The following is a 26,297-nucleotide window of genomic DNA, read 5'->3' as shown; positions in this document are numbered from 1 at the left end:
TTAGTAGTTCTGGAAATTAATAATTGTATGAAAAGGTATAGCACATTTTATAAAGAATATTTGTGTATCTCTTTTTTTGTCAGGAATTTCTACATTTACAACCTTTTCGCTCTTTTATACTTTCTAAGCAATGAGAGAACATATTGTTCAGTTAGACCTGTGAACAATGAACATTTTTTCTTTCAGTATTAATGTCAAAGCACTACAGTTCACCTAACCGTATAAACGTGTAATTCGTTTTTGTACGGAGTAAGTACTATATAAGTTACAGCCGGTTATTAGTAAAAACCGGATGTTATCATTTGGAAGACTGCGGTGTTATTCTTTGAGTCGTCATGGCCGGAGAAGTCGTTGTAGACGCATTACCTTACTATGACCAAGGTTATGACGAAACCGGTGTTAGAGAGGCGGTGAGTTTATAGATTATTGTTTTCCTGTAATGAATTCCTTCTTCATGTGCAAAATAAACTTATAAACAATGACAGCTATATCTCTCCGTTTGACTTGCCGTTCAGTAGTATGTTTCTGGTGATCACGTATTTCCGAGCATGCTAGCCTCTAGTCCTACAATGTAAGACAGAACATGTTGTTTTTGTTTTAGTGCTATGTCTTACTATCCAAATAACGGCTTTGTATAGCGTGTTCCGGTGTCGTTGACATCGGAATAAGGAATCAAAGTTTCAGTTGCATACAGTTCCAACAGTCATAATATAATTTTCATTCATTTTGTTAGAGAATAACATTTAAACTTAACCCAATTTCGGCATTCCCGGTTTTCATCGCTTTCCAGCCAAATGAATTGTAGGTCAACAAAACTTGAATTCAGGTCCTTTTCTTTTGTGAGCATCTGAATTTATTAGAGAAAAGACATCAGAGTAAGTAAAGTCTGATTAAAACATTGACTTTACTTTGTAGAAAAGCGTCATTACGTTAGTTGTAAGTTGTGTGAAATATTCCTGAAAATTTGACTTTCGTAACGATTTTAGTCGACATCAAAACATGCTACACTTAAACGTTATTTAGGCTGTAAGACCTTCACACCCAAAACTTAAATATCAGCATCAAGGTCATACATGTAGGACTAGCTAGCCCCAGGGTTCCATCTATAGCGAGATTTTGCTCCAATGGCATAATAAAAAGGCGATTGCCCTGTAAAAAATAACTCATTTTGCACGCATGTATGATACTTAAAAGCTGTAAGTGATGCACTCCCGGTATTTAAATGCTTGACTAGCATACTCAACAGTTTTGTAGAACAATGTTCCATAGTCCTACAGTGTAAGACATTGCCCTGATATTTCTGTTTAGTGGTTGTCTTCTTGCTGCCCAAATAATGGCGCTGTGTAGAGTGTTTCGAGGTTGACTAACATCGGAACAAGAAGTAAAATTTTCAGGAATATCTCACACACTTGGCAGCCCATATTGGCACTTTTCTTCAAAATCATATTGCATTAGTCGAACTTTACTTATTCTAATAAATTCGAATTTTGACAGAAGCAAAATAACAGTTCAGTTGGCTGGAATGCAATGGAAGCAGGGAATGCCAAAATCAGATTAATATTGAATAAATTGTATAGATAGCTACATTTCATTCAAGATACTTTTAACCGAGTTCAGCATTCCTGGCTTCTATTACATTCCAGCCAACTAGTTTGTAGGTCAATGGAACTTGAAAACAAGCTTTTTTTTTGTTTCTGTCAGAATTTGAATTTATTAGAAAAAAGACATAAAAGTAAGTAAAGTTCAACTAAAGCAACATGATTTTAATTTGTAAAAAAGCGTTGATATGGGATGGTAAGTGTTTGAGAAATTCCTGAAAATTTGACTTCTCATTCTGATGTTAGTTGACCTCAGAACATGATAGGCAGTAAGTAAAAAACACAAATATCAGGGGAGGTGTCTTACTTTAGGACTATATCTGTCAGTATTGATCTCGAGCTTTTGAGACATCCAAGTCTAATGCTTTCATTTAGACTAAATTTTGTTTTCCCTAAAAACACCCTGCATAAATCATCTTTAAAAATTTCTTGTATGTTTTATCTTTTCTGCTTACTGATTACATTCTTTATGAATGTAGCATTGAACAAGGAACAAGGAAAAATGTTTTTCCTACTTGTTTTTTCACTTGTTCCTAGACTTGATTGGTGAACATTATGTTTGTATTTCAGGCCCTTGCCCTTGTGGAGGAAGAAACGAGGAGATATCGACCAACCAAGAACTACTTGGAATATTTGCCTGCTCCAAACTACAATGCATTTGAGGTTAGACCATAGGAGTATTTTACAGTATTTATAGTCAACTTTCAAGTTTCTGGTCTTTTTTGGGGAGGGGGCTGTAGCAGCTTATCCACACTATTACTATTTATAAGATTGGGAAAGTGCTAAGCCTTAACCTTTCTTCCCCCTGTCCCATGTATCATGCTAATTATTCTGATTGTTGTTAATGCATTTGGGGGTAAAATAAAATCAAGCAAGTCCTCAGTTTTAGAAAATTTTAGGATTGGCAACCATGGGTCAGTTAAAATACAGTGTTGTTCTTGTTGGCCACCAACTGCACATATTTGGTGTTGGCAGCTTTTATTTATGTGGTACAGTGATTCTTTTCCATCATTGCTGATTATGACTGAGAAGTATAAATCATTAGACATTATGCTAGTATTCAAGTACTTTCGCTTACCCAATTCTAATGTTATTGAGTTGTTTTAATAATTTAATAAACTCCTCTCACCATCTTTTACTCTAATGGATAATAGTTATTTTTTCCCATTAAAATACTAGTCTAATATATGTACCAAATTTCAGAGATCTTGGTAGCATGATTTGCCAGTTTTACATTTAACGATACCAAGTTTTCATTAATTTTCGTAAGGCTGCTGTTATCATGTATGCATCAACAGTATTTGAAGGTGTAGTTTGTCATTACACCGTCATTTTTCATAAGAGCCATTCAGAATTGTCCACTTTCATTGTTTTAAATGTTTTTGTCCTTTTGTTGGCTCATGCATCCATAATTCACACTTCCAGTTTTTTGAATATAACAAAATTATTCTGCAAGATATCTTTGAAACTTGGTATACTGTAAATATTATACACTTGCAGGTCTTCTTTTTGGTTATTCTTAATTCTTTCAGTTTCAGTATTTTAAATGTTTTTATTCATGTCTCTGTCTATCCATTATCCACACATTTTGTCTCAGGAGCAAAAGTACAAAACTGTTTAAGATATACAGTAAAACATGTTATGAGAGACCACCCCTTCTGCCAGCCAAAAGTGGTCTCCCATAAGAAGTGCTTGAAAATGGACTAGTTTCCAGGGTCAGTAGTTAGCATTGTTGAAAAATAAATAATACCCATACTCACTGTACATGTATCATATCCTTTATTCATAAATCTTGTTAAATATTGCATCCATTCCTCTCAAAAAACTTTATATAATAAAGATATACATCTATCAAACAACTTGAATCAAATTTATATTTGAACGTTACATGAATATATACATATATTAGTACATGTACATGTATGATTTGTGAAATGAACAAAGGTAACATTTATCATATCCATAAGGTAACTTCACATGGCCATAAATTTTAGAGTTGTTTCAAATGTAACAAAAACTGCACAGTTAGCTATATACGTGTATATCTTATTCTATGCACTTAATCACTTTTCTTTAAGAAATCCATTATACTTCTTTGTTGACATTTTTTACTCGGCTGTTTGGGCTGAACATGTATCTCCATTTCTGAGCAAAGGAGCAAAAGTTTGGGATTGCCATGTTGTATTTCGGTTTTTATCAGGTTTTGGGGAAATGTGGAATAAATATATATTATATACCAATGAATGAAACCAAAAGACATAATTAACTCATCAAGAAACAATGCATTTATTTTGCAATGAAGTTTAAATCACCAGTGTTGTAGCTTGATACACAAAGGTTACAACCATCTGCACCCGGGCAAACAGATGGTGGCTTGGTGAAACACTGTAATAAAAGAAATAAAATTAAAAAAAGTATCCGGAAATGATTCACACTTACTAGTATTAAAATCAAAGAGCTCATTCACCCACCCACCCCCAGGCATTACAGATTAACTGGAAAGACAACTCAGCCCTACACTGAAGCCCTTTTAAAAGATTTCTCACTGGGACATTAGGACTACTGGCATTGTGTGGGTTTTCACAAAGATAAAGAAAAAATACAAACTTCTAAATTGACTGCATATGTCCATCATTACTCCCTTTGATGAAAAAATGGTTAATCTTACTGGCTATTCACATGACTTCGGCACTACAATGGCGGTTAATGACATGTACTTTACTGCAGATTACAAATGACACCATACGCTGGACTTGTAAATTTCACATGACTGGTAGCTAGCCAATGTTTTAAATTATAAATACCTTATTAGAACAATCTTTACTGTTTATGCGGTCTTTGTTACCAAGGATTAAATGATAGTGGTGTTTATCTCACTATATGGTTGTTCAACTATAGTGTTATTTAATGTGCACTTTGTTTGCATACTACATGTGTCCTGAGCTCTTGTGTTTACAAAGGATTAAGTCAAGGTCACTGGTTTCGATCAGATTTGTTGCAATGCAGTGATTTGTAGCAGTGTCAAAATGCATATTTTGCCAAGACATAGTGGTCACTGGTCACATTCAGCAGGTGATGCTCATAACAGCATTTATAAAATAAAATCAGTCCATGCATTATGATTGTGGTCGGAAATAACAGGTGGTTGCTTATAGCATAGGTCACTCATCATAACAGTTTTTACTGTATCTTTATGATGATTTAGACTACTCGTGTAAATGCACCTTTTTTCAGTTGCAATATTTGTAATGTTTTCTTTCATTTGTCTGTTCATGCATCCAGCCATCATTCACAGTTGCATTTCTAGAGCACAACTCCGAAATTATTCAACATATCTTAATGAAGTGTAATACACATATTGTAAAAAAATTGGTCTAGACGTGCTTGTGCTGTTAGGAATTCTTCAATTTATAAATATGATTTTGTCCATTACTCACTCTTTGTTTCTGAAGCAAAACTCCTTCATTCATTAACAACCCTGTAACACTTGGTATATATTATCAGGCTTGCAGTCTAGATATTACTGTCTTATTGAGAAATCTTTGTTGCTTTTTCCATTGATCTGTTCATGTATCCATCAGACTCAATTTTCATTTCTGGAGAGAGAAAAAATCCCAAACTTTATATATATATATATAGTTGTGTCAAGCTCTGTCTTTTGCTTTTGGGAATTCTTCATTGAAAAAGATGCACAGAAAAGTACATGCTGATTTTTATATTTGTTTTTACCCACCCACATGTCTCCAGAAGCTAAATTACCAATATTGAATTTTACCCAATTTAAATAAGTACACACCAATGATGTCTAACATGACCCAATATACTTTGTAAATACAAACTTAGTATATAAGAAATCTTTAACTAATCCTACTGTCACTTAGCAGATATTTGGACAAGGCAGGGATGTAGGTTACTGTCATCTTGTTAATTTTGTTCTTTAATTTTGCTTAAAGTTTGACCCTTGTTTATACTTGAGTAACTTCAATCAAATATTTTGCTTACATAGATCTAATTTAAAGATGGGAGGCTCGAAGGAATTAAAAGTAGTTACAGTACACTGTCTAGTTGAGCGTAGCATAAATTTGATCAAGAATAGATATACAGTTTACAGGATAGTCTCTCAATATAATCAGGTATTCTGAAAAATTGTCACTTTCCCAAATCTTTGTCATCTTGGATTGAAAGTTGTGTTTATTATTCCTTGCATGTTGTACATGTATTGAGATTTTTTTTTTGCAGAGAGAGACAATTTTATGTTCATCCAGCACTGATGAAAACTGAAACAAACGATGCACTTTACTATATATTTCAGACAGAGATGATTAAGGCAGAGTTTGAGAGGCTCCAGGCAAGGCTGCCCATGGATATGCTGAGCATGAAAAGGTAAACATTATAGCTAACTCCCTTATGTGACCCCTTACCAAGAGAGACCACCTCCTGAAATCTTGTCTCAAACCAGAAAAGTACAACATTTAATCTTTTGTCATCCCCCTGCAGTGTTGGAGATTTGGAATAGGTCTATGGGAGAGGCAATTAATAGAAACTATAGTCTGACTATACATCCCCGTTTGTTTGTACCCCCCTACTGATTTCAATAACGAAAACGTTTGATGTGATAAAAGTGCACAGAACTAAGTCAACTGAATCATTGATTTATATAATCTAACCTGACCGTGATCAGAATGGCAGTAATACTGGCATCCCGTGCACCTTTCATGCTTAACTGATTTTCCATACTAACATGGCGACATATTGAGTTCACTATGGGCTAGTTTATTTCCATCAGATGACATAATGATGTAGTTCACCTATTCGGTAACTGCCAGATAATTCCGTAAATTACCATTACGTTGAGAGTTTGGAATTATATCCCTTTGCACACATGAACATAGAAATTAAACCGCTTGTTAAATCCACATTTAAAGGCAAATTTGTTGTCATTCTTTTCCTTTGCTTGATTCGACACTGTTCATATCAGAAGCAGACGACATATGAATGTACATCTGTAATTGTGTACAGACCTCTTTGCTGGAAATGGATCTTGGGCACGTCTGTCTATTATATTGAAAACTTCTGTTAAGCATGAAACGCGCAGACGATCACGGTGTTAGGGACACTCTACTCACGGTCAGTTAGAAATTGTAAATCAATGAATGAATCGACTAAGTTCATTGCACTTTTTATCACATTAAATGTTTCCATTATTGAAATCAGTAGAGGGGTACGAAAAAACTGGGATGTAGAGTCAAACTATAGAGCTGCAGTGGCACAGTGGTTACCATTTTGAACTTGTTCCTCCACATGAGAGGCCATCTCCTCATTTCAGTTAGAATATTCATTAAGAAATGTTTAATGTAGATTAATATTTTGAAAGCATGCAATAGCATGCAATTTGTCCTGCATGCTGCATTTTGGAGAATTGATTTTAGTCATGTAGGTTGATAATTCAGGGGTAGATTATTCAGGCATATTTACTTGGCATATGTAAATAAAGTCCTGGTAACTGCCTGTGTTATAGCAGTGGAACATAAATACTGTACACAAAATGATATTGACCTCAACATATTAAAGTAATTATTTGTTAATTTGGAAGCAATATAGTGCATTAGGACCAGATATTTTGACCAACAGCAAGAATAATTATTGAATTTTGTCTGATGCATAGTAAACATCATATAATTTTGGCTACCTCCAACAAAGTGACTTAGTTTCAACATAAGTGAAAGCATTTACATATTTATAACCTTAAGGCAACTTAGCTTTTATTTCCTCCTAAGCCATAGGCAACAGTTTGAAATAGATTTCAAAGCACCTACCACCTGTGGAGGGGCTAAAGGTGCTAATTCTGTAGGTACATGTATATTGTATGTTGATGGTAAACTTCTGCAATTAGCTCAAGTTTGTTTTGCACACTGTACATATTGTTATATCTTGAGTAAAGAAACCTGATAAAAAAATAAGAAATCGTCTTATCTTGACTTCATGGACATTCTTTTTGGTTAGTAGGGCATCAGTCCCTTTGTTACTCATTGAAGCAGTGTGGCTAGATGTGAAATAATCTAAGGAAATGTTTGTCATGCAGATATTTTATTTACACCGTTTTTCTGTCCTCGAATAAGCATAAAAGTATATACATGTCGATGATTGCATTGTCATATTTTGCATCAGGTGGACTTTATTCTGAATTGTTGCATGCAGGCATATGGACTTTGCCCGATTCTGTTTAGTGCTTCCTGAAATGCCCATGCAACAAAAGAAGTTTATAGTGACCTGTATTTAATCTTTTATGGTATTGGTTAATTTTTAGCACTTAGTTAGAATATGAGTTTTTGGCATGCTGTATGTATACTGATTTACATGGATTTATGAAACTTGTTTAGGGAATGCATCTTGTTTAGTGTTACACTCATATTGAAAAAAAAGATCTCTGTGACCTAAATTTCATGCTTTAGTGACTTTGTTAAAATTTTGTGTTTTAAAAATAATTTATTGGATACTATTTATGATTGAATCATAAAACTTGATAATTGTTACATCTGTTAGTACTCTGCACTGACAACCAACGAAGGTCACTGTGACAGACATATTATTAACATTAGGTCACTGTGACAGACATATTATTAACATTAGGTCACTGTGACACATTATTAACATTAGGTAGGTCACTGTGACAGACATATTATTAACATTAGGTCACTGTGACAGACATATTATTAACATTAGGTCACTGTGACAGACATATTATTAACATTAGGTCACTGTGACAGACATATTATTAACATTAGGTCACTGTGACAGACATACTGTCTTATTAACATTAGGTTATGTATTTGTGTTTAGCTCATGACCACACAGATTTTTAAATGCTACATACATCCTAATCCTAGACTACACAGAAAGCCTATTACTAAGTATTGTATATTGTGATAGGTTACCCTGAACAGATTAATTGTATTGTACATGCAAATGAATGAATGAATGTAGGAATTAGCTGAGTGATCTGCATGCTGTTCATGTGAGCTGTAGTGGCTAATCAAGGTAATTATTGAATGAACTATGTTTCTAATACTGGCTGTCACCCCATCATTATTCAAAGCCCCTGACTTGTATTCAGTAAAATAACTCATTTGTTTTGTGTGAGATTTGGATTTTTAATGTAGCTTTAACATTTTACAGTCATATCGCTACAACGTCAGTAGTGTGGCAGTTTATAGTGATATACCACTGGGGCATCATGTCGTAGATATGTAGCATTATGTCCCACCCGGTCACATTATTCTGACACCAGGCTGACCAGTCCTTACACAAACCTCTTAATCCTGAGCACCAAGCGACGCAGCTGCTAATACCATTTTCATAAGTCTTTGGTATGACTGCCAGGGTTTGAACCTGCAACCTCCTTCATATGAGGCTGATGCTCTAACCACTTACGGCATCAAAGTGGTCCATACTTTTTTTTGTATTGTCTGCACAACTACATAGAGCTTTTGTTGAATTGTTGTTTTAAATCATGCTGATGTTAAATAAATCTTATCTTAAATCTGGCTTTATAGTGTGGACAGTAATACTAGCTTCTGAATCAGATTTCAAGAACAGGGAGTTTAAAAAGAATTGAAAACAAAAACAAAATTATGTTATGGTTTGTTTCAACTCTATATAGTACCTCTACATCAGTACCAATGAAAAGTATTGTTCTCTTTTGTACTGTTTTGTCTTTTATGCCCTGAAGCTGCAGACATGTATGTGTGTGTGTGTTCATGTATGTACGTGTATATATATATATATATATATATATATATATATATATATATATATATATATATACATATATGTATGTATGTACATGGTTGAATGACATACCAACACAATATTGGCTATATAGCACAGAATAAAAGTTGTCCTAAAAATATAAAGATAAACTGAGATTCTGCTGAGCAATCAATGTATGGTTGGGTTAAGTTAGATTGTGCTGAGTAATCAATGCTTATGGTCCGGTAAAGTCTGATTCTACTGAGTAATCAATACTTATGGTCTGGTAAAGTCTGATTCTACTGAGTAATCAATGCTTATGGTCTGGTAAAGTCTGATTCTACTGAGTAATCAATGCTTATGGTCTGGTAAAGTCTGATTCTACTGAGTAATCAATACTTATGGTCTGGTAAAGTCTGATTCTACTGAGTAATCAATACTTATGGTCTGGTAAAGTCTGATTCTACTGAGTAATCAATACTTATGGTCTGGTAAAGTCTGATTCTACTGAGTAATCAATACTTATGGTCTGGTAAAGTCTGATTCTACTGAGTAATCAATACTTATGGTCTGGTAAAGTCTGATTCTACTGAGTAATCAATACTTATGGTCTGGTAAAGTCTGATTCTACTGAGTAATCAATACTTATGGTCTGGTAAAGTCTGATTCTACTGAGTAATCAATACTTATGGTCTGGTAAAGTCTGATTCTACTGAGTAATCAATACTTATGGTCTAGTAAAGTTTGATTCTGCAGAGTAACAAGCAATTCACAAAATATTAGTGAATAAATATTTTTGGCAAGTTTATGAACTTTTGGTAAACAAATTTTAAATGTTAAAGTTGTATGATGAACAATAGAAAGTTGTAAAAGTAGGCTTGCACTAGTTTGTTTTAATGACACTTTTAATACTTTACTGACTTGATAATGCTGATGAAATGGAAGCTGTTTGTCTTTTCCAAAGACCCATAGAGGCAGCTGACCTGGGCTGGCCTTGACAGGTATCAAACCAGCATTCTTTTTGTAATGAGTTGGACACTTTCACAATTTTTTTTATAAAGTAAGCATACACAACACTGAGGATATCACAAGACAGTTAACATGGGTATCAAACTCTGTGGTATTTAAAAATGAACACTGTTGGCACAGTTCCCAAAATTTACAGTAAAAAATACAAAAAACAAAAACAAGGAGTATATAGGAACCTGTCAACTTTATCACTGTATGTTTTGTAACATTAATAGAAGCAGCAGCCTAATTTGTCTTTCTTTGATCCAGAAAAATTCTGTGTGATTTCAACAAGTAATTAGTCTAAACATTCATCTGGATGTCTCTGTGATGACAGTGACTGTCATGTGTTGTAAAGAGCTGGAGGCCATTAATCATTTAATTAGATTGTCATTATTTAAGGGACGTTAAAGATAACAATATGTGGCAACATAGGATTTACCTGCATAGTGATTAATTGCATTACAGTGAAGTGTCGACTAACCAGATTTCAATTATCAGAAATTATCGATCATATGGACTGATGGAGTACTCCCTGAGTACAGAATTTATTGTGTGTGTAATTATCAATTATCTTGACAGACCATTATGTAGACAAAATTGATGTCTCTCAATGGGTCAGTGAAAATTAACATATGAGTGTATTTGGGGGAGGGGGTCAAGCCATGTGTTTGATGCCCTAGTCTTTTTACATTGGACTGAGCAAACTTTTGTCAAAACAGAAGTTTATACACTGATAATTTTAGTTTATATTCTTTTAATTCTTCATTAATATCCAAAGATAAACAGAACTTGTAAATTTAAAGTGATCTGATAGTATTTGACATCTACTAAGATTATACTTTTGTAGAATGTAGTTTAAATTGACAAATATGATGATTGGACTTTTGCATTATGTAGCCTAAATTGACAAGTAGTATGGTTGGACTTATGCATAGTGTAGCCTAAATTGACAAGTATTATGATTGGACTTTTGCAGAATTTAGTTTTAATTGACATATACGATGATTGGACTTGACATGCAGTATGATTGGACTTTTGCATAATGTAGTCTAAATTGACATGTACTATGATTGGACTTTTGCATACTGGTAATGTAGTCTAAATTGACATGTACTATGATTTGGAACCGCTCTGGTGGCCTAGTGGTTAGAGCATCCGCCTCAGATGCAGGAGGTCATGGGTTCAATCCTCGGCTGAGTCATACCAAAGACTTACAAAAATGGTACTAACAGCTGCCTCGCTTGGGGCTCAGCATGAAGAGGTTAGTTTTAGGACTGGTCGGCCTGGTGTCAGGATAATGTGACTGGGTGGGACATTATGCTACATGTCTGCGGCATGATGCCCCAGTGCTAGACATCACTATAAACTGTCACACTGCAGACATCGTAATTGACATGTACTGTGATTGGACTTTTGCATAATGTAGTCTAAATTGACATGTACTGTGATTGGACTTTTGCATAATGTAGTCTGGATTGATATGTACTGTGATTGAACTTTTGCATAATGTAATCTAAATTGGTCTGTGTGTGGCCAAGTGGTCTAAAGTACTCTAAAGTACTCACCATTACGGATCACTGCTATTTCACCTCTGTTGGGTTTGAGTCTCAAGCTCGGCCAATGTGGGTATGTGAGAAAGCTTGCCTGTAGCTTCTCATGGGTCAGTGGTTCTTTCAGGGGTTTTCCCAGGTTTTTCCTCCACCATTTATACTGGCGGCCATGTATAGCCTATCTTGTGCTGAAAAATGACATTAAACCCTATAACAACAACAACAATAAATTGGTCTGTTTAATTTCTAAAGTAAGAATTCATGAATTCATGTTTTGCAGAATTAATTAATATATATATATTACTTTATACATAGATGCAATGTAGGTTGAGTTTTCCTCCTTCAGCTTGCCGTAATGGTGCAATTCCTGAACCACAACTTAAAGTATTACCTGTTTGGTTTATTCCCAAATTAAAATAAAAAGGATCTTATGATCTTGTGAGCAAGTTAGGAAGTTACTGAGACGCAGACAGACAAGTGATTGGTGTAATTAATTTGCATGGGGTTGTGACAACTTTCATATTAAACAAGGATTCCTGCTCATAATATTTTTCTCCATTCTTTTCAAAGAGAATATGCAACTGTTCTGATACTGCGCATTTGTGTACCCATATCTGGATTAGAGCATTTATATATGTATGTGTAATGTTGTGCAATGCTTCCTACGCTAGCTGAATAGGGACATCAGCGTAGTAGATGGTTTTAAATGTGCACTGTGGTCTGAGAATTTTGACCTACACCACAAGGGGCTGATGGAGTGGGTGGGTGGTAGGAATTGGGTTTAAGTTAGGTGAATGATTGGACTTGTGTGATATCAGATAAGTTGCTTCCCTTTCTATCAAGGAATTTACTAAATATGTAGTGTAAACATTTGAAATCTTTATTCATTTGTAGCTGATAGTTGTTTTTATATTTAAAAAAAACCTATATAATTGTGTTTTTTCCCCAGATAAATTCATAATTTTATGCCAGTTGACAACTGTTTCATGAAAAGTCACTTAAAACTTAGAAAAATATTCTTTCAGCTTGTTACAGTATGGTAAAATATATGCAATCGAAGGTAACAATTCCTGGGGGTGGGTTACTTGTACAACACACATGTAGGGAATACTTGAAAAAAGCATGTGGACATATTTCTTAATTACAATTTTTCTAAGAAACATATAGGTCATATATACTTTATTGAAGTGATTCCTTTTTGTGTCTTTGACAGATATGAATTGCCCGCACCTCCTGCAGGTAAAATGACTGATGTGGCAGCATGGATGGAGAGCGTTGAAAACTCCCAAGCCCAGTTGGAACACCAGGCTCTTAGGTATTCTGAACTCTACAGCCAGCGGATCACAAAATAGCTATCATATTTTTCTTGCTTTCTGCTTGGACAGGTTCCCTAGCAGGGATATGTAATTTGTTTTGATAATACCAAAGTAATTTTTTGGGGTAATTTTTAATAATAATTACAAGAATAAGATAATAATAAAAATAGTAATGACAGTTATTTTAGGAGGACGAGTAATAATGGTTGATGTTGTTCTTTTTTATTCATGTAAAGTTTATGACTATGAATACAAATTGTTGCCAGCTATTCTTTTAGTTTTGTCCAGTACCATAAAGATAACTTGATACATTATCTTCAATCAGCCTTAGTACAGAAGGAAGCTTGACTGGACTCTGCTGTGTAACAGTAATAACAGGGAACCAGTCCAAGCAGAAATTTGGTCAACCTCTGATTTTACATATCCACAATGTAAGCATATGCCTCATGGACATCTACACCTAAATGAGAAGCTAGTGGTAAACTTTCTCAGATACCCATATTGACAGAGCTGAGACTCAAACTCACTTGGAAAGAGGTTAGATGTGTTAGTCAGCTGTACATGTGAGCACCTTAGACCATATGGCCCTCAAGAACTCCTACATGAAATATTGACTTTTTTTTAACCTACTTTACCTGTAGATATTATTTAAATAAACTGTTGTAAATTAGTTGGAAACACTAGAGCTTCAAACTCATTATTCAGGGTCAAATATTTATCCAGTTGAGAAGTCTATCATTACAAGGTATGTTTCAAAAAGATCAGGTATGTACACCCTTCCGATTTTCTGAAAAAATAGATGGGTTTACCTATTTGACACATTTGAAAAGTACTTTAGAAAGCCTAAATAACACAATTTTTTGAATGATTATTAACATTGCTGGAAATAAATGTGTCTAAATCTAGCCTTTCTCAAGACAGACTTATGCTATGACACTAATTGTGTCTAAATCTAGCCTTTCTCAAGACAGACTTATGATATTAATTGTGTCTAAATCTAGCACCTTTCCAGACAAGCGTTTGCCAGGAGTGCCTGAATCTATCCTTTCTCCAGACAAAGTCATGCTTTGACACTAAATGTGTCTGAATCTTGGCTTTTTGAACATAGATTCCTTTCAGCATGCTAAATATGTCAGCATCTAGCCTTTCTTAAGACCTATTTATACCAAGAGTATCTGAATTTAGCCTTTCTTGAGATAGACACTTGTGCTAAGGCAGTAAACATGTCTGAATCTTTCTCAAGATAGATTCATTTTAGGACACTAAATGATTCTATATCTAGCTTTTCTCATGTCTGGATACTTAAATGTGTCTTAATATAGTCTTTCTTAAGATAGACAGGCTATCACCAGGAGTGTCTGAATCTAAATTTTGTTCCAGACTGTCTCATGCCAGGATACTAAATGTGTCTAAATCTAACTTTTCTGAAGACAGGCACATGTCAGGACACCAATGTGTCTGAATTTAGCCTAAGATGGAGATGATGTTGCCAGGAGTGTCAGAATCTAGCCTTTCTCGAGACATGCCATAACACTAATTGAAAAAATGTGGATGTTTGAGGAAATTCAGAGATATTTTTCCATATTCTTTATTACTGTTTATAAGCTACATGCAGGTAATCCTAAGACAAGGCAGTACAATACATATTCTTCATGAAAAATGAACCAATCCAAATATGAGATATGTTTCACCATAACAAATATGGAACAATACTTGTCAGGAAAGCACATCAGTTGGATTCCATCCATGATCAAGGATATAGCCTTATTGCTGTTTATAATTACCAACTTAAGCTATGTGGATTAACGATGATTGACTGGTATCCTTATGAGAGGAAGTCTTTTACATGCATCTTGCTTATGTTATGGGAATCATGATACTCCTCAACTGACCTCTGAAAATGTGTTTATCTTGCAGGATCCTGAATTTGGAGCTTATTTCAGAGTATGGGGCAAATGCATGGAAGACATACAATGATACACTGGTCAAGATGCTAGAGCAGTGTCAGAAACAACTCCAAGAACTCAAGTGAGTGAACCAGTTCTGTGTTTCCATTTATCTCTTGTTTGTAGTAGTCTTTGCTTGTGAATAGCACTTGGATGGTTAAATTCATCCTGGCAAATACCATGTATGTTTATCAGTGGTCAGAGTTAAATCTTGGAACCTGCTGGACTTTGGGATAGAACTTTTGTATCAAAGCAAAATCCTTTAAAAGTTACAAGTTCACTTAGAAATTAGTTGGTTTCATGCTGCCAGTCATGCAGTAGTTTTGAACACTTGAGCTTATTGTATGGATGGCATCTGTCTTTTGTAAACCCATCTTTTTTCTGTATTGTCTGTCCATTACCAATCGCTTCTCAAGAATTACAAAACCACTCTACTAATTCAGTTAGATTTTCTAAGGAATGTTCTTGTGATCTTCTTCCAGAATTGTTTTGAGTTAGTTCCCTAGTAAACCATTTCATTTCCATATTAAGATTTATTATATTTTTTTGTTAATGTTGCCTTCAGAACCACAGGGCTAATTGTTTTGATATTTTGGTGGAATAAATGCCATAAGACATATCCTAATAGTCATTTTTCATGGCTAGCAAATATTCAAGTATAGTACAAAAATTTTATGTCATGAAATAGCTAGTACATGTGCAGCTGTATAAAATGTTCATATTTTAAGTTTTGTGTCATTTACAGTTAATAAGAATGAGATAATATTGCTAACATTTTACTTGAGCATACGTAAAATGAATTTAAAACTGAAGTTTTCAAGCAAAATATTTAAGACATTACTAAGTTTTTTTTGTGTTGGCATTGAGATGTCATGATTAATTGCAGTCGTAATGCCTACTCTTCATTTAGAGAGTGGTCATTGGTGCTCATCTTGCTGAGAATGCATAATTATACATGTTTAAAATTATGCAGAGATCCTCGGAATGAAATAAATACCAAATTATTTTTCATTATATTGGGGGTGTAATGTTAATGTCAAAGTGTTATGTCCCAAATTGGATACATTTTATGCCAATCTCATATGTTACTGATCTTGTTCGACTCTGCAAGGAAAGTACAAGTCATAAAGGGAAAGCATAGATAGGGTTTCTGAAAGATGGTTTTAGAATGTTAAAAATTAGTTTGGTTTCAGAATATTGTCTCAGAATATTATGAAATACTGGCAGCAACTGGAAAAATAGCTGATACTGTCTACATCAAGCAGTTTTTACTTTATGACATCTATACACTGCACATTTACTTTATGACATTTATACACTGCACATTTACTTTATGACATCTATACACTGCACATTTACTTTATGACATCTATACACTGCACATTTACTTCATGACATACATACACTTCACATTTGCTTCATGACATTTCTACACCACACATTTACTTTATGACATCTATACACTGCACATTTACTTTATGATATCTATTCACTGCACATTTACTTTATGACATTTATACACTTCACATTGACTTTATAACACTATATACACTTCATATTTGCTTTATGACATTTATACCCTTCACATTGACTTTATGACATCTATACACTTCACATTTACTTTATGACATTTATACACTTCACATTTACTTCATGACATCTTTACACTTCACATTTACTTTAGGACATACATTTCACATTTACTTTAGGACATTTATGTACTTCTCATTTACTTTATAATAGTGTATACACTTCACATTTACATTATGACATTTATACACTTCACATTTTGCTTTATAACATTTATACACTGCACAATTACTTTATGACATCTATACACTGCACATTTACTTTATGACATCTATACACTGCACATTTACTTTATGACATCTATTCACTGCACATTTACTTTATGACGTTTATACACTTCACATTGACTTTATAACACTCTATACTCTTCCAGCTTATGAAATTGCCTTCCATTTTGGATTACATCGGGATTCAAACTCAGTTTCATTAGGACTTTGTATTACTAGGACTTTCTTTTTTAATTCTTGGATTATTTTTGGGTTTGATTCGTAAAACCGTAGTTCTTTGTCTTCTTTTTACCTTGTTTTTCTAGGGAAATACATTTTTTGCTTAATTTTACAAAGCTTGTTGTCTTCACTTTTTTCTTGTTACTTTTGTAAGAGCCTAAACGCATAACAGATGTAAAAAGGCTCTGTCAAGTTAAATCGTTTCAAGTTGATTATTCATTTGGAGAGCCCTCTGATGTGTTTCATAATCTTTAGTGACAAAGCAAAAATGGCATCCTGTTATGACATCATCAGTAAGATATTTTCAATGACACTGCTAAAATCATTGGACAAAAATACCACTGGTGTATTACATTACATCTTTTGCTGAACCACAAAAAGTTTACCTTTTGCACAATACTTATGAAGAATTATCTCTGTTCATGTGGAGACAACTCTGGTGGCATAAGTAGTTAGAGCATCTGTCTTGGATGTGGGAGGTCACGGGTTCGAACCCAGGCTGAGTCATACCAAAGACTTATAACAATGGTACTAGCAGTTTCCTCACTTGTCATTTGGCACTCAGCATTAAGAGGTGAGTGTTAGGACTGGTCAGCCTGGTGTCAGGATAATGTGACTGGGTGAGACATCATGCTACATGTCTGCAGCATGATGCCCCAGTGCTAGACATCACTATAAATTGCCATTTTGCAGATGTTGTAGCAATGTGACTGAAAAATTGTGTTAAAAATCCAAATCACACACACACACACACACTATTCATATGAAAATAAGTTGCCCCATATGAAGTGTTTCAAACGTCAGTAACATGAGCAACTTGTAACAATTATGACATTTTTAGACAATGATGAGATGAATGAATTTTATGACATTAAATTCTGTTCCATATATAAATTCTTTTGTTAAGTATTTAAGCCAGCCATTGTTTTAACTTGGCAGAAATGCTCTTTACTATGCGTGCCATCTAACTTGTGTGTTAGGTTGTCTTTTTAGCAGAGATTTTGCCATGGTGCATGAATGAATGAATGAATGTGAAATTTTACGTGAACACTTGGAAAGCAGTGATGTTTGAGAACTTCTTCAATGTAGTTTAAAGTTCAAATTAAATATATTGATGTTGGATTATGATCTATATATATATATATATATATATATATATATATATATATATATATATATATATATATATATATATATATATATATATATACAACTCTTAAACTATGTAACAGAAAGAAGCAAAACCATTTAGTTTAGTAGAAATGCTTAACAAATAATTTTGTCTTGTACTTACAAATTGAAAATTTAAGAGGAACTTAGAGTATTGTGAATTAAATTTGAGATAGTCCTAAATGTTCTATCACAAGTCCAGAAGTATGATGTTCTGCTTGAATTATAATATTGAATGTGCTGATGTACCTGTAGTCTTGAATATTTTGATGTGCTAACAGTCTTGATGGACCACAATAATATGATGCAGAATGTCTTTGAATGGATTCACAATAAAGTCCGATGAATAAGTCCAAAATAGTGTTTTAGTCCAAAAAGTAAATAAGCACTTCATAATTCCAATGAATATATTGGTATTGCAAGCTCAGGGTAAATTCGTTTTCCCTATTTTAATGACTGCAAAAGATGGTGTATTTTAGTCTAATTCAGGCTGATTTTTCAAGCACATGTGACCAGCCATTTTGGTTAGTTTTATGCTTAGATCATGTACAATATATAAAGAAATTTCAGCCACAGTACTTGAAAGTAGCATAGAGGTAAGCCACCATGCTTTCAATCATGTATGTTGCAGATGCAAACAACTTCACTTTGCACCAACCACTCTGTCAGATGTATGTAATATCTGTAGATTGCCCCCTTTCAGCATGGGCTTGCCATGTTGGGTCAGACCTTGTTTGTTAGTTGATGTAACTTAAAAATCTTTTATGTATGATCTTTTATGTCAGACTTTAATATAATCATTTAAAAAGTCTACTACCAGTTGTCTTTAGTTCTGATAAACCATGTAGCACTTATTCCACATGATTAAAAACCATTCATTTTTATGTATAGGAAGAAAATTCAGGAAATAAACTGGCAGAGGAAAAATGAACAAACTCAGGCAGGGAGCCAGCTAAAAGAATTGGAGGCTAAGTAAGTACTTGTCTCTTTTATTTGTTTCCTTTTCTTTCTGAAGATGATATCAGTCAAATGGCATCATAGTTCACATTTGTGTCCTATGTTGAATATACTTATAGTAAAACAAAACAACATCTTTTGTTCTTCCCCTTCAGTGAACACTGGGTGGTATACATAATTTATTTGTCCATCTATGTGTCCTTAGGTCCATCCACCCATCGTTATTTTTGGAGTTATAATTCCTTTATTACTTCACCTGTTGATATCAGACCTGGACTATGTCTGCATCTTTGGATGAAAATGGTCGGTTGATGCTAAAACTTTTTCAGATTGCTGGCAAGTTTTGTTTTAAAAATGCTGACAAATACTAATTTTAGCCATCTCAAATGTTGTCAGTTCTGAATATACTGTTAGTTTCATAAGTTTAAATTAACATAGCATCAAAACTAAACACTTTTATAAACAAGTAGGAATACAAACTATTTGCTGATAAAATGTAGTTTAAATTTAGCTTTTAAATGTTAAATTTCAGGTTTTGGAAATCTGAATATATTTCAAAAGTGGATAAAGGTTTATGAGTACGATTCATTTGATATAATGCAGTCATTTTTAGAAATTTAAGCTTCATTTAAATCTTTAACAGTGATGCTAAATTATCGATCCTTTTTTGACATCTTACTACTTTAAAACTGGAACATACTTTTTCTAATTTGTGTGATAAAAGATGATTAAAGTATCGTTTAAAAAGTCTTTACCCTCTGTAATGACATCTTCAGAACTCTTGAAAAATAATGAACTTGATGACATGTGATTTTCCCTGACAGTTTTGAAACTTAAATATCTTTGAATGTTCTCAGTGGATTGTAAAATCACTTTTACAGACATTTAATTTTATGTTAAGCCTTTTATAGTGTTTATTTTTAGACTTCGTTGTGAGTTTAACTTAACCATAATGTGAAGTCATGGATGACGTGTAACAAGCTGCAGATGAGTGATACATGAAGACTTTCTAATTCAGATATTAAGTATCAGCAACATTAAATTCACACAGTACAAAAACTAGGTGTCACTCTTGACAGTATCCTCTCATTACACCAACATGTAATGAACATATGCAAGGATGGAGCTGAGACGCATTAGCTCCACTCATAATTTTCTTTTGGATGATGACACTAAACCGCATGTGTTCCTTAGTAAATTCAAAACTGGATTGTTGCAATTTACTTATATCTGGTTTGTCTTAGTATCTACTACAGAAACTTCAAAAACTTTCAAAACAGCTGCTCAGATTATCCTTAGAATATGAAAAATTGAGCACAGCTTCCCCATGATCTTTAACCTCCACTGGCTACATTTTGTTGACTGGCTTCAGTCCACTATACCTGTCTCAGCTCACCCATGTGTACACCCTATTAGAAACTTAGTCTCCCTCTGACTTTCTTATTCTCATTGTTCCCACCGTCAAAACTGTCATATGGACAATGTTCTTTTGTGTACCAAGGCCCAGCTATGTTGAACAAATAGACCATTGATCTTAGACACAAGGACACTGATCTCATTCAAGAGTGCTCTTAAAACTCACCTGTTTCAACTAGAAGAATAGACTTAAAGACTTGATAATGTTTACTTCCTTAATTGTTGTCAGGATGTTTTTGTTTTGTTATTTCATCATGTTTGTTCTTGTAAACCTTGTTGTTGTATATGGATTTATGTGTTATCTAATATAGTAAACTGCTGCTAAAGATGAGGCACTGTACTAAGTACTCAGTATTATTATTAGTAGTAGTATTAGTAGTAGTAGTATTATATAGACTAGTGATCAGTAATATATATATATATATATATATATATATATATATATATATATATATATATATATATATATATATATATATGATTGTGCTGATATGCTGTTAAATCCTATACATTGGCATTTCAAACTAATCTATCAATAAATAGATCAGCTGTTCCAGTTATAGCCAAGCAGAAAATTAGGCCAGTCTGACCCTTGTAACAAATTCATGTCCTTGTTGGATCGCATGTTTGCTTTTATTTAGAATACTACTCAACCTTGAATTTTACTAATGAAACATTGTATGCACTATTTTTGACTCATCTTTGAAGTGTAGTCCATGATCATAGGATATTAGCATTAAAAACATCTTTAACCAAATGACTCTTATAAAAACTATTACAATGAAAATAATACAGATACAAATAAACCAACATGCACAATTAACAAACAAATGCATTGTCCATTTAAAGAATTATTTTATTAGTTCATTTTTCTTTTAAAGTCGTACATCTTTTTGTAGCAGTATTATAGACCAACACATTACATATAAGCCAATACAAAAAGCCAAATAATCTTTTTAACCAGTTGGCAGTTAATTTACTGCCTGTCACAAAATGTGTACTATCATCGGTTTCATTGTACTTTGTCCTAGAATACATTTATCCAAACAATCAAAGAGGCTAATGATTCATCTTCTTTTTAATAAGTTATACTTGAACTTTTAGATCTTTCTTTTATTGCAGCAAAGTTAAAAACCAACAAAATCCTAATGGATGTGCCATATTCCAGTCAAGAGAATTTTTTTCTCCATTTTTCATTAAAGTTAGATCCACAGTTACTCTTTTGAGGTCTGCTTCTTTCATTTTCTTCGCCAATGATTCTTAGTGCGTGCCGTTTTAATCTGGAGATCACTTTCTAGTGCAACAAGCATTGAGATCAAACATCTGGATGACATCTTGCCGAGCTCGATGGAAATCGTGTGAGAGCTCACGAGATATGAGGAAGCTCTTCCATCATAACATTGCCTTTGCTAGTCTGGTTTCCTGTTTCCTATGCTCACTGCATTGCACTCCACTACACAAATAGTGGAGTGCAACGCAGGGAGCATACAAATCAGGGAACCAGTCAATGCCTATGCTTGAAGTATACACGATGCCATCCCTCATCCAAAGCATTGGATATTTTAAAAAATCCTTATCACATTATGTGAATCCTTTGTGTAAAAAAAACCGCACGGCAACAAAATGCGTCCATCAGTTTTCTCCAGTGTGCATCCCTGATGCACAGAAGTGCTGAAAGGCAAACACTGATACCTACCTACCTTCATACACACAGACACACACATACACACCTACCTACCTATCTACCTACCTACATACATACATACATAATTACATACATACCTGCATATATACCTACGTACATACACACACATACACCTACCTACATACATACCTACATATACATACATAGATACATACATACATACATACATACATACATACATACATACATACATACATACATACATACATACATACATACATGCATACATTTGATACATAAAGTGATACTGGCATAATTATTTAAATTTTTGTGGAGTTAAACAATTTTCCACCATTTAATAGGTTTTGTTCAATCCATCATTAAAATTTGTTCTTTTATTGAAATCAATTTACACACTTCAAATGATGGATACAATATCTTCTTCTGCTTCTTGATTTGAGAATTTACTAATTTGTAAAAATAGACGTTGATAGGCACTAAAATTTTGTATTCTTTATAAGGTTGATATAGATGTGTCCATTGTAAGAAAATAACTCCAAATCGTTCTACTTTCCAGATGGGTCGGTCTTGTCAGTAAGAACTATGAGATAGAAAGAGCATGTGTTGAGCTGGAGAGAGAACTAGCAGAATATGAACAGAAAAACAAAGCTAGACAGGTAGGTAACTGATTTACTGTAAAAAGGGAACTTGCAGAATATGAATAGAAAAAACAAAACCAGACAGGAAGATTACTGATATAATGTAAAAAGGGAACTTGCAGAATATGAACAGAAAAAACAAAACCAGACAGGAAGATTACTGATATAATGTAAAGAACAAAACTATGTTGAAGTTTAAATAAACTTTATTTTAAGCAGAATTGGTATAATAGAATAAATTTATAAGATAGTCTGAAGTGTGCACTATAAAGGATTAAAACGAATGTAACCATCAAAATGTAATTGGTGGATTGCATTAGACGGAAATATGCTAAAAAGATATTTTGCTGTATACTTACTACAGCGATAGAATTTCAAAGGCATTTGATTTGCTAAACATAATCAAGTTGTGTGCCATATTTGTTATAATAAAAAGGCTGGGAATTCATTCAGTTGAAATGATCTCTTTCTTAAAATTCTCCATAATTTCACACTTGGATATTATTTTTTTTCCCCCATTTTTATTTGCAGGGAAACAGATGAATATTGATCTGTTTGTATTCAGGGCCTGTGCAAACACATGACATAATAATGAAGATGCCTTTATGACAAGGTGGAGAAGTTTCTTTTATAACTTTTGATACCTAGTTGCAAGGTTGGCAACGGAGTCTTGCTTTTAGTACCGTATGTACTTGCTTATAAGACAAGTTAAACTGCAGATAACATTGATCCTGATCTGCCATAGCATATTGCACCTGCAGATCAGGGTCTATATTGTTTGTTCTACTTATTACTCCTAATAAACTGCACAGACCCATATATATGGGTGCATTATGCATTGGCAGATCTGGGTCTTATAAGTGAGAATATACATTGTGATAATTTCATATGCATGTTAAGAACATGCATAAGGATTCTACTCTAATAAGAAGTCATTGTCAATTTTTAAAAAAATAAAAAATGCTTCCTATGTGTTTGTGATACCACTTTGTAAAAGGTCGGTCTTTGTTGACAGTGAAAAAGTAATTTTGGTACTGTGTATTTCCTTTTCATAGCATTGTTTACATTTTGATTATACTGTGTTTGGGCTACGAATCAACAATGCAAAATTTAGTAAGGAAATCCATTTAATTCTATGGAACTGACACCTCTTCTGTTGTAACATTATGTATGGAGCAATATAACAATCAGTTTCTTTTATCAGTTACAAGTCTAATCAAGGAATTTTTATTTTTACTTCAAGTCACTGCTCTTCATGTCAGTTGTGTTCAACAAAAGCTGAATTTTAATTCTTTTATGTATTATAATAAATTTTGATAGTATATGCAACATTATCATGTGAAGATTTTTGTCATCTATAGTTAGAACATGTGAATAAAGTTATTTCCCTTTATACTTTCTTACTTTATTATTATTTACCACACTATATATATGATACAATGTTTCACATTGAAATCATGAGCAACTGGCCTTGAACATTGATTATTTCTTTCAAGATAGCTACTCTTCAGTTTTCTGAAAATAGATTTAACCTGTTAATGACACCATGTTAGGACCTGACAAGTCCTGTTCTGTTGAAGACAGATCTTATTTACAATTTTACATTTATCGACAATAAGGAGTAGTGCCTTTCTTGCAAGAGGTTGTTGTTGTAGGGTTTAACACCATTTTTCAGCACAAGATAGGCTATACATGGCAGCCATTATTACTGGTGGAGGAAGAACCCAGGGATAGCCTGGAAAGAACCACCGACCCACGAGAACTACTGGCAAGCTTTCTCACGTGCCCATGTTAGCCGAGCCTGAGACTCAAACCCACGCAAACAGAGGTGAGATGGCGGTGATCCAGAACGGTGGGCGCTTTAGACCTCTTGGAAACTTGGAGGCAACCCTTGCAAGAGGTAATTAATTTAGGCACCAAAATTTAAATTAGAAGAATTTTTTCGATGCAAGACCTTAATGAAACATTCATAAACATGAAGAGACTATCCCAGATTTTGATCATTTAATGTTGCTAACACTGAGTCTGACCAAAGGAATATTGTTATAAATATGAAAATGGTGAAATGTACACATTTCTTGCATGATTGTCTCCTAAGTTTAAAAATTCTTTGTTAAAACAGATTTATATTCTATTCGGAAACCATGAATATAGACATTTCAACATAAATTGGGTCACTGCATAAGATTGCATGTATGACACTTGGTGGCCTGGCTAAGGGAGGTATCATTTATGGCTAAATATAGTATCTGCAAACAAGCATATTGCAAACAGTCTTGAACATATATAATTTTATTTTCAGCAAACAAGTTCACTTATGCTTTATCATATAGTTAGATCCCTGTTAAACTGTTGAGTACAATACAAATTGCAAATATTTGTGGAGAATTTAATTGATATTTTCATGGTTGACATATCTACAAAATTAAATCCATCATAAAAGATAGTATTATGAAACAATATTATGAATAAGAGTTACCCATAAAATTGTATCCACATGAAATAGTCCATTTATTCCAAAACCACAAAATTTTATCCAGAAGAATATGTATGATTTTATAGTATAAGATCTTTATACTGTCTGTTGATTTGTCCTTCAATCAGCACCCAAGATTATGTTGGTAAGCAATGCAGTTTAACCCTGTGATCAGCCTTGCTTTGAGCTGTTATTGACATCATTTATCCATTGAAATTTTGAAGTTTTAGTGAGCAGTCAGGCTAAGCTCTGGGAATTGTGTACTATCCATCTGGGAATTGTGTACTATCCATCTGGGAATTGTGTGCTATCCATCAGGGAATTGTGTACTATCCATCTGGGAATTGTGTACTATCCATCAGGGAATTGTGTACTTTACTATCCATCAGGGAATTGTGTACCGGAACTATCCATCAGGGAATTGTGTACTATCCATCTGGGAATTGTGTACTATCCATCTGGGAATTGTGTACTATACTATCCATCAGGGAATTGTGTACTATCCATCTGGAAATTGTGTACTATCCATCTGGGAATTGTGTACTATCCATCAGGGAATTGTGTACTTTACTATCCATCAGGGAATTGTGTACCGGAACTATCCATCAGGGAATTGTGTACTATCCATCTGGGAATTGTGTACTATCCATCTGGGAATTGTGTACTATACTATCCATCAGGGAATTGTGTACTATCCATCTGGAAATTGTGTACTATCCATCAGGGAATTGTGTACTATCCATCAGGGAATTGTGTACTAACCATCAC

General features: G+C 33.8%; 1 protein-coding gene across 1 annotated transcript; it reads left to right on the top strand.

Annotated features, from left to right (window-relative positions):
• Window positions 1-252: 252 nt before the first annotated feature.
• LOC149785767 (pre-mRNA-splicing factor SPF27-like) lies at window positions 253-24,446 on the top strand. The gene is made up of 8 exons (XM_089979669.1): window positions 253-410; window positions 2,169-2,261; window positions 5,911-5,981; window positions 13,122-13,223; window positions 15,142-15,252; window positions 19,268-19,348; window positions 22,972-23,071; window positions 23,585-24,446. Exons 1-8 carry the CDS (start codon window positions 336-338, stop codon window positions 23,594-23,596), a joined length of 645 nt encoding a protein of 214 aa, XP_089835795.1. The 5' UTR covers window positions 253-335; the 3' UTR covers window positions 23,597-24,446.
• Window positions 24,447-26,297: the final 1,851 nt, after the last annotated feature.

The sequence above is a fragment of the Sinohyriopsis cumingii genome, chromosome 13, assembly GCF_028554795.1.
Source record: "Sinohyriopsis cumingii isolate HCF-2022 chromosome 13, ASM2855479v2, whole genome shotgun sequence".
In the NCBI taxonomy this organism is placed as follows: domain Eukaryota; kingdom Metazoa; phylum Mollusca; class Bivalvia; order Unionida; family Unionidae; genus Sinohyriopsis; species Sinohyriopsis cumingii.
This window is presented reverse-complemented; position numbering and strand designations above follow the sequence as displayed.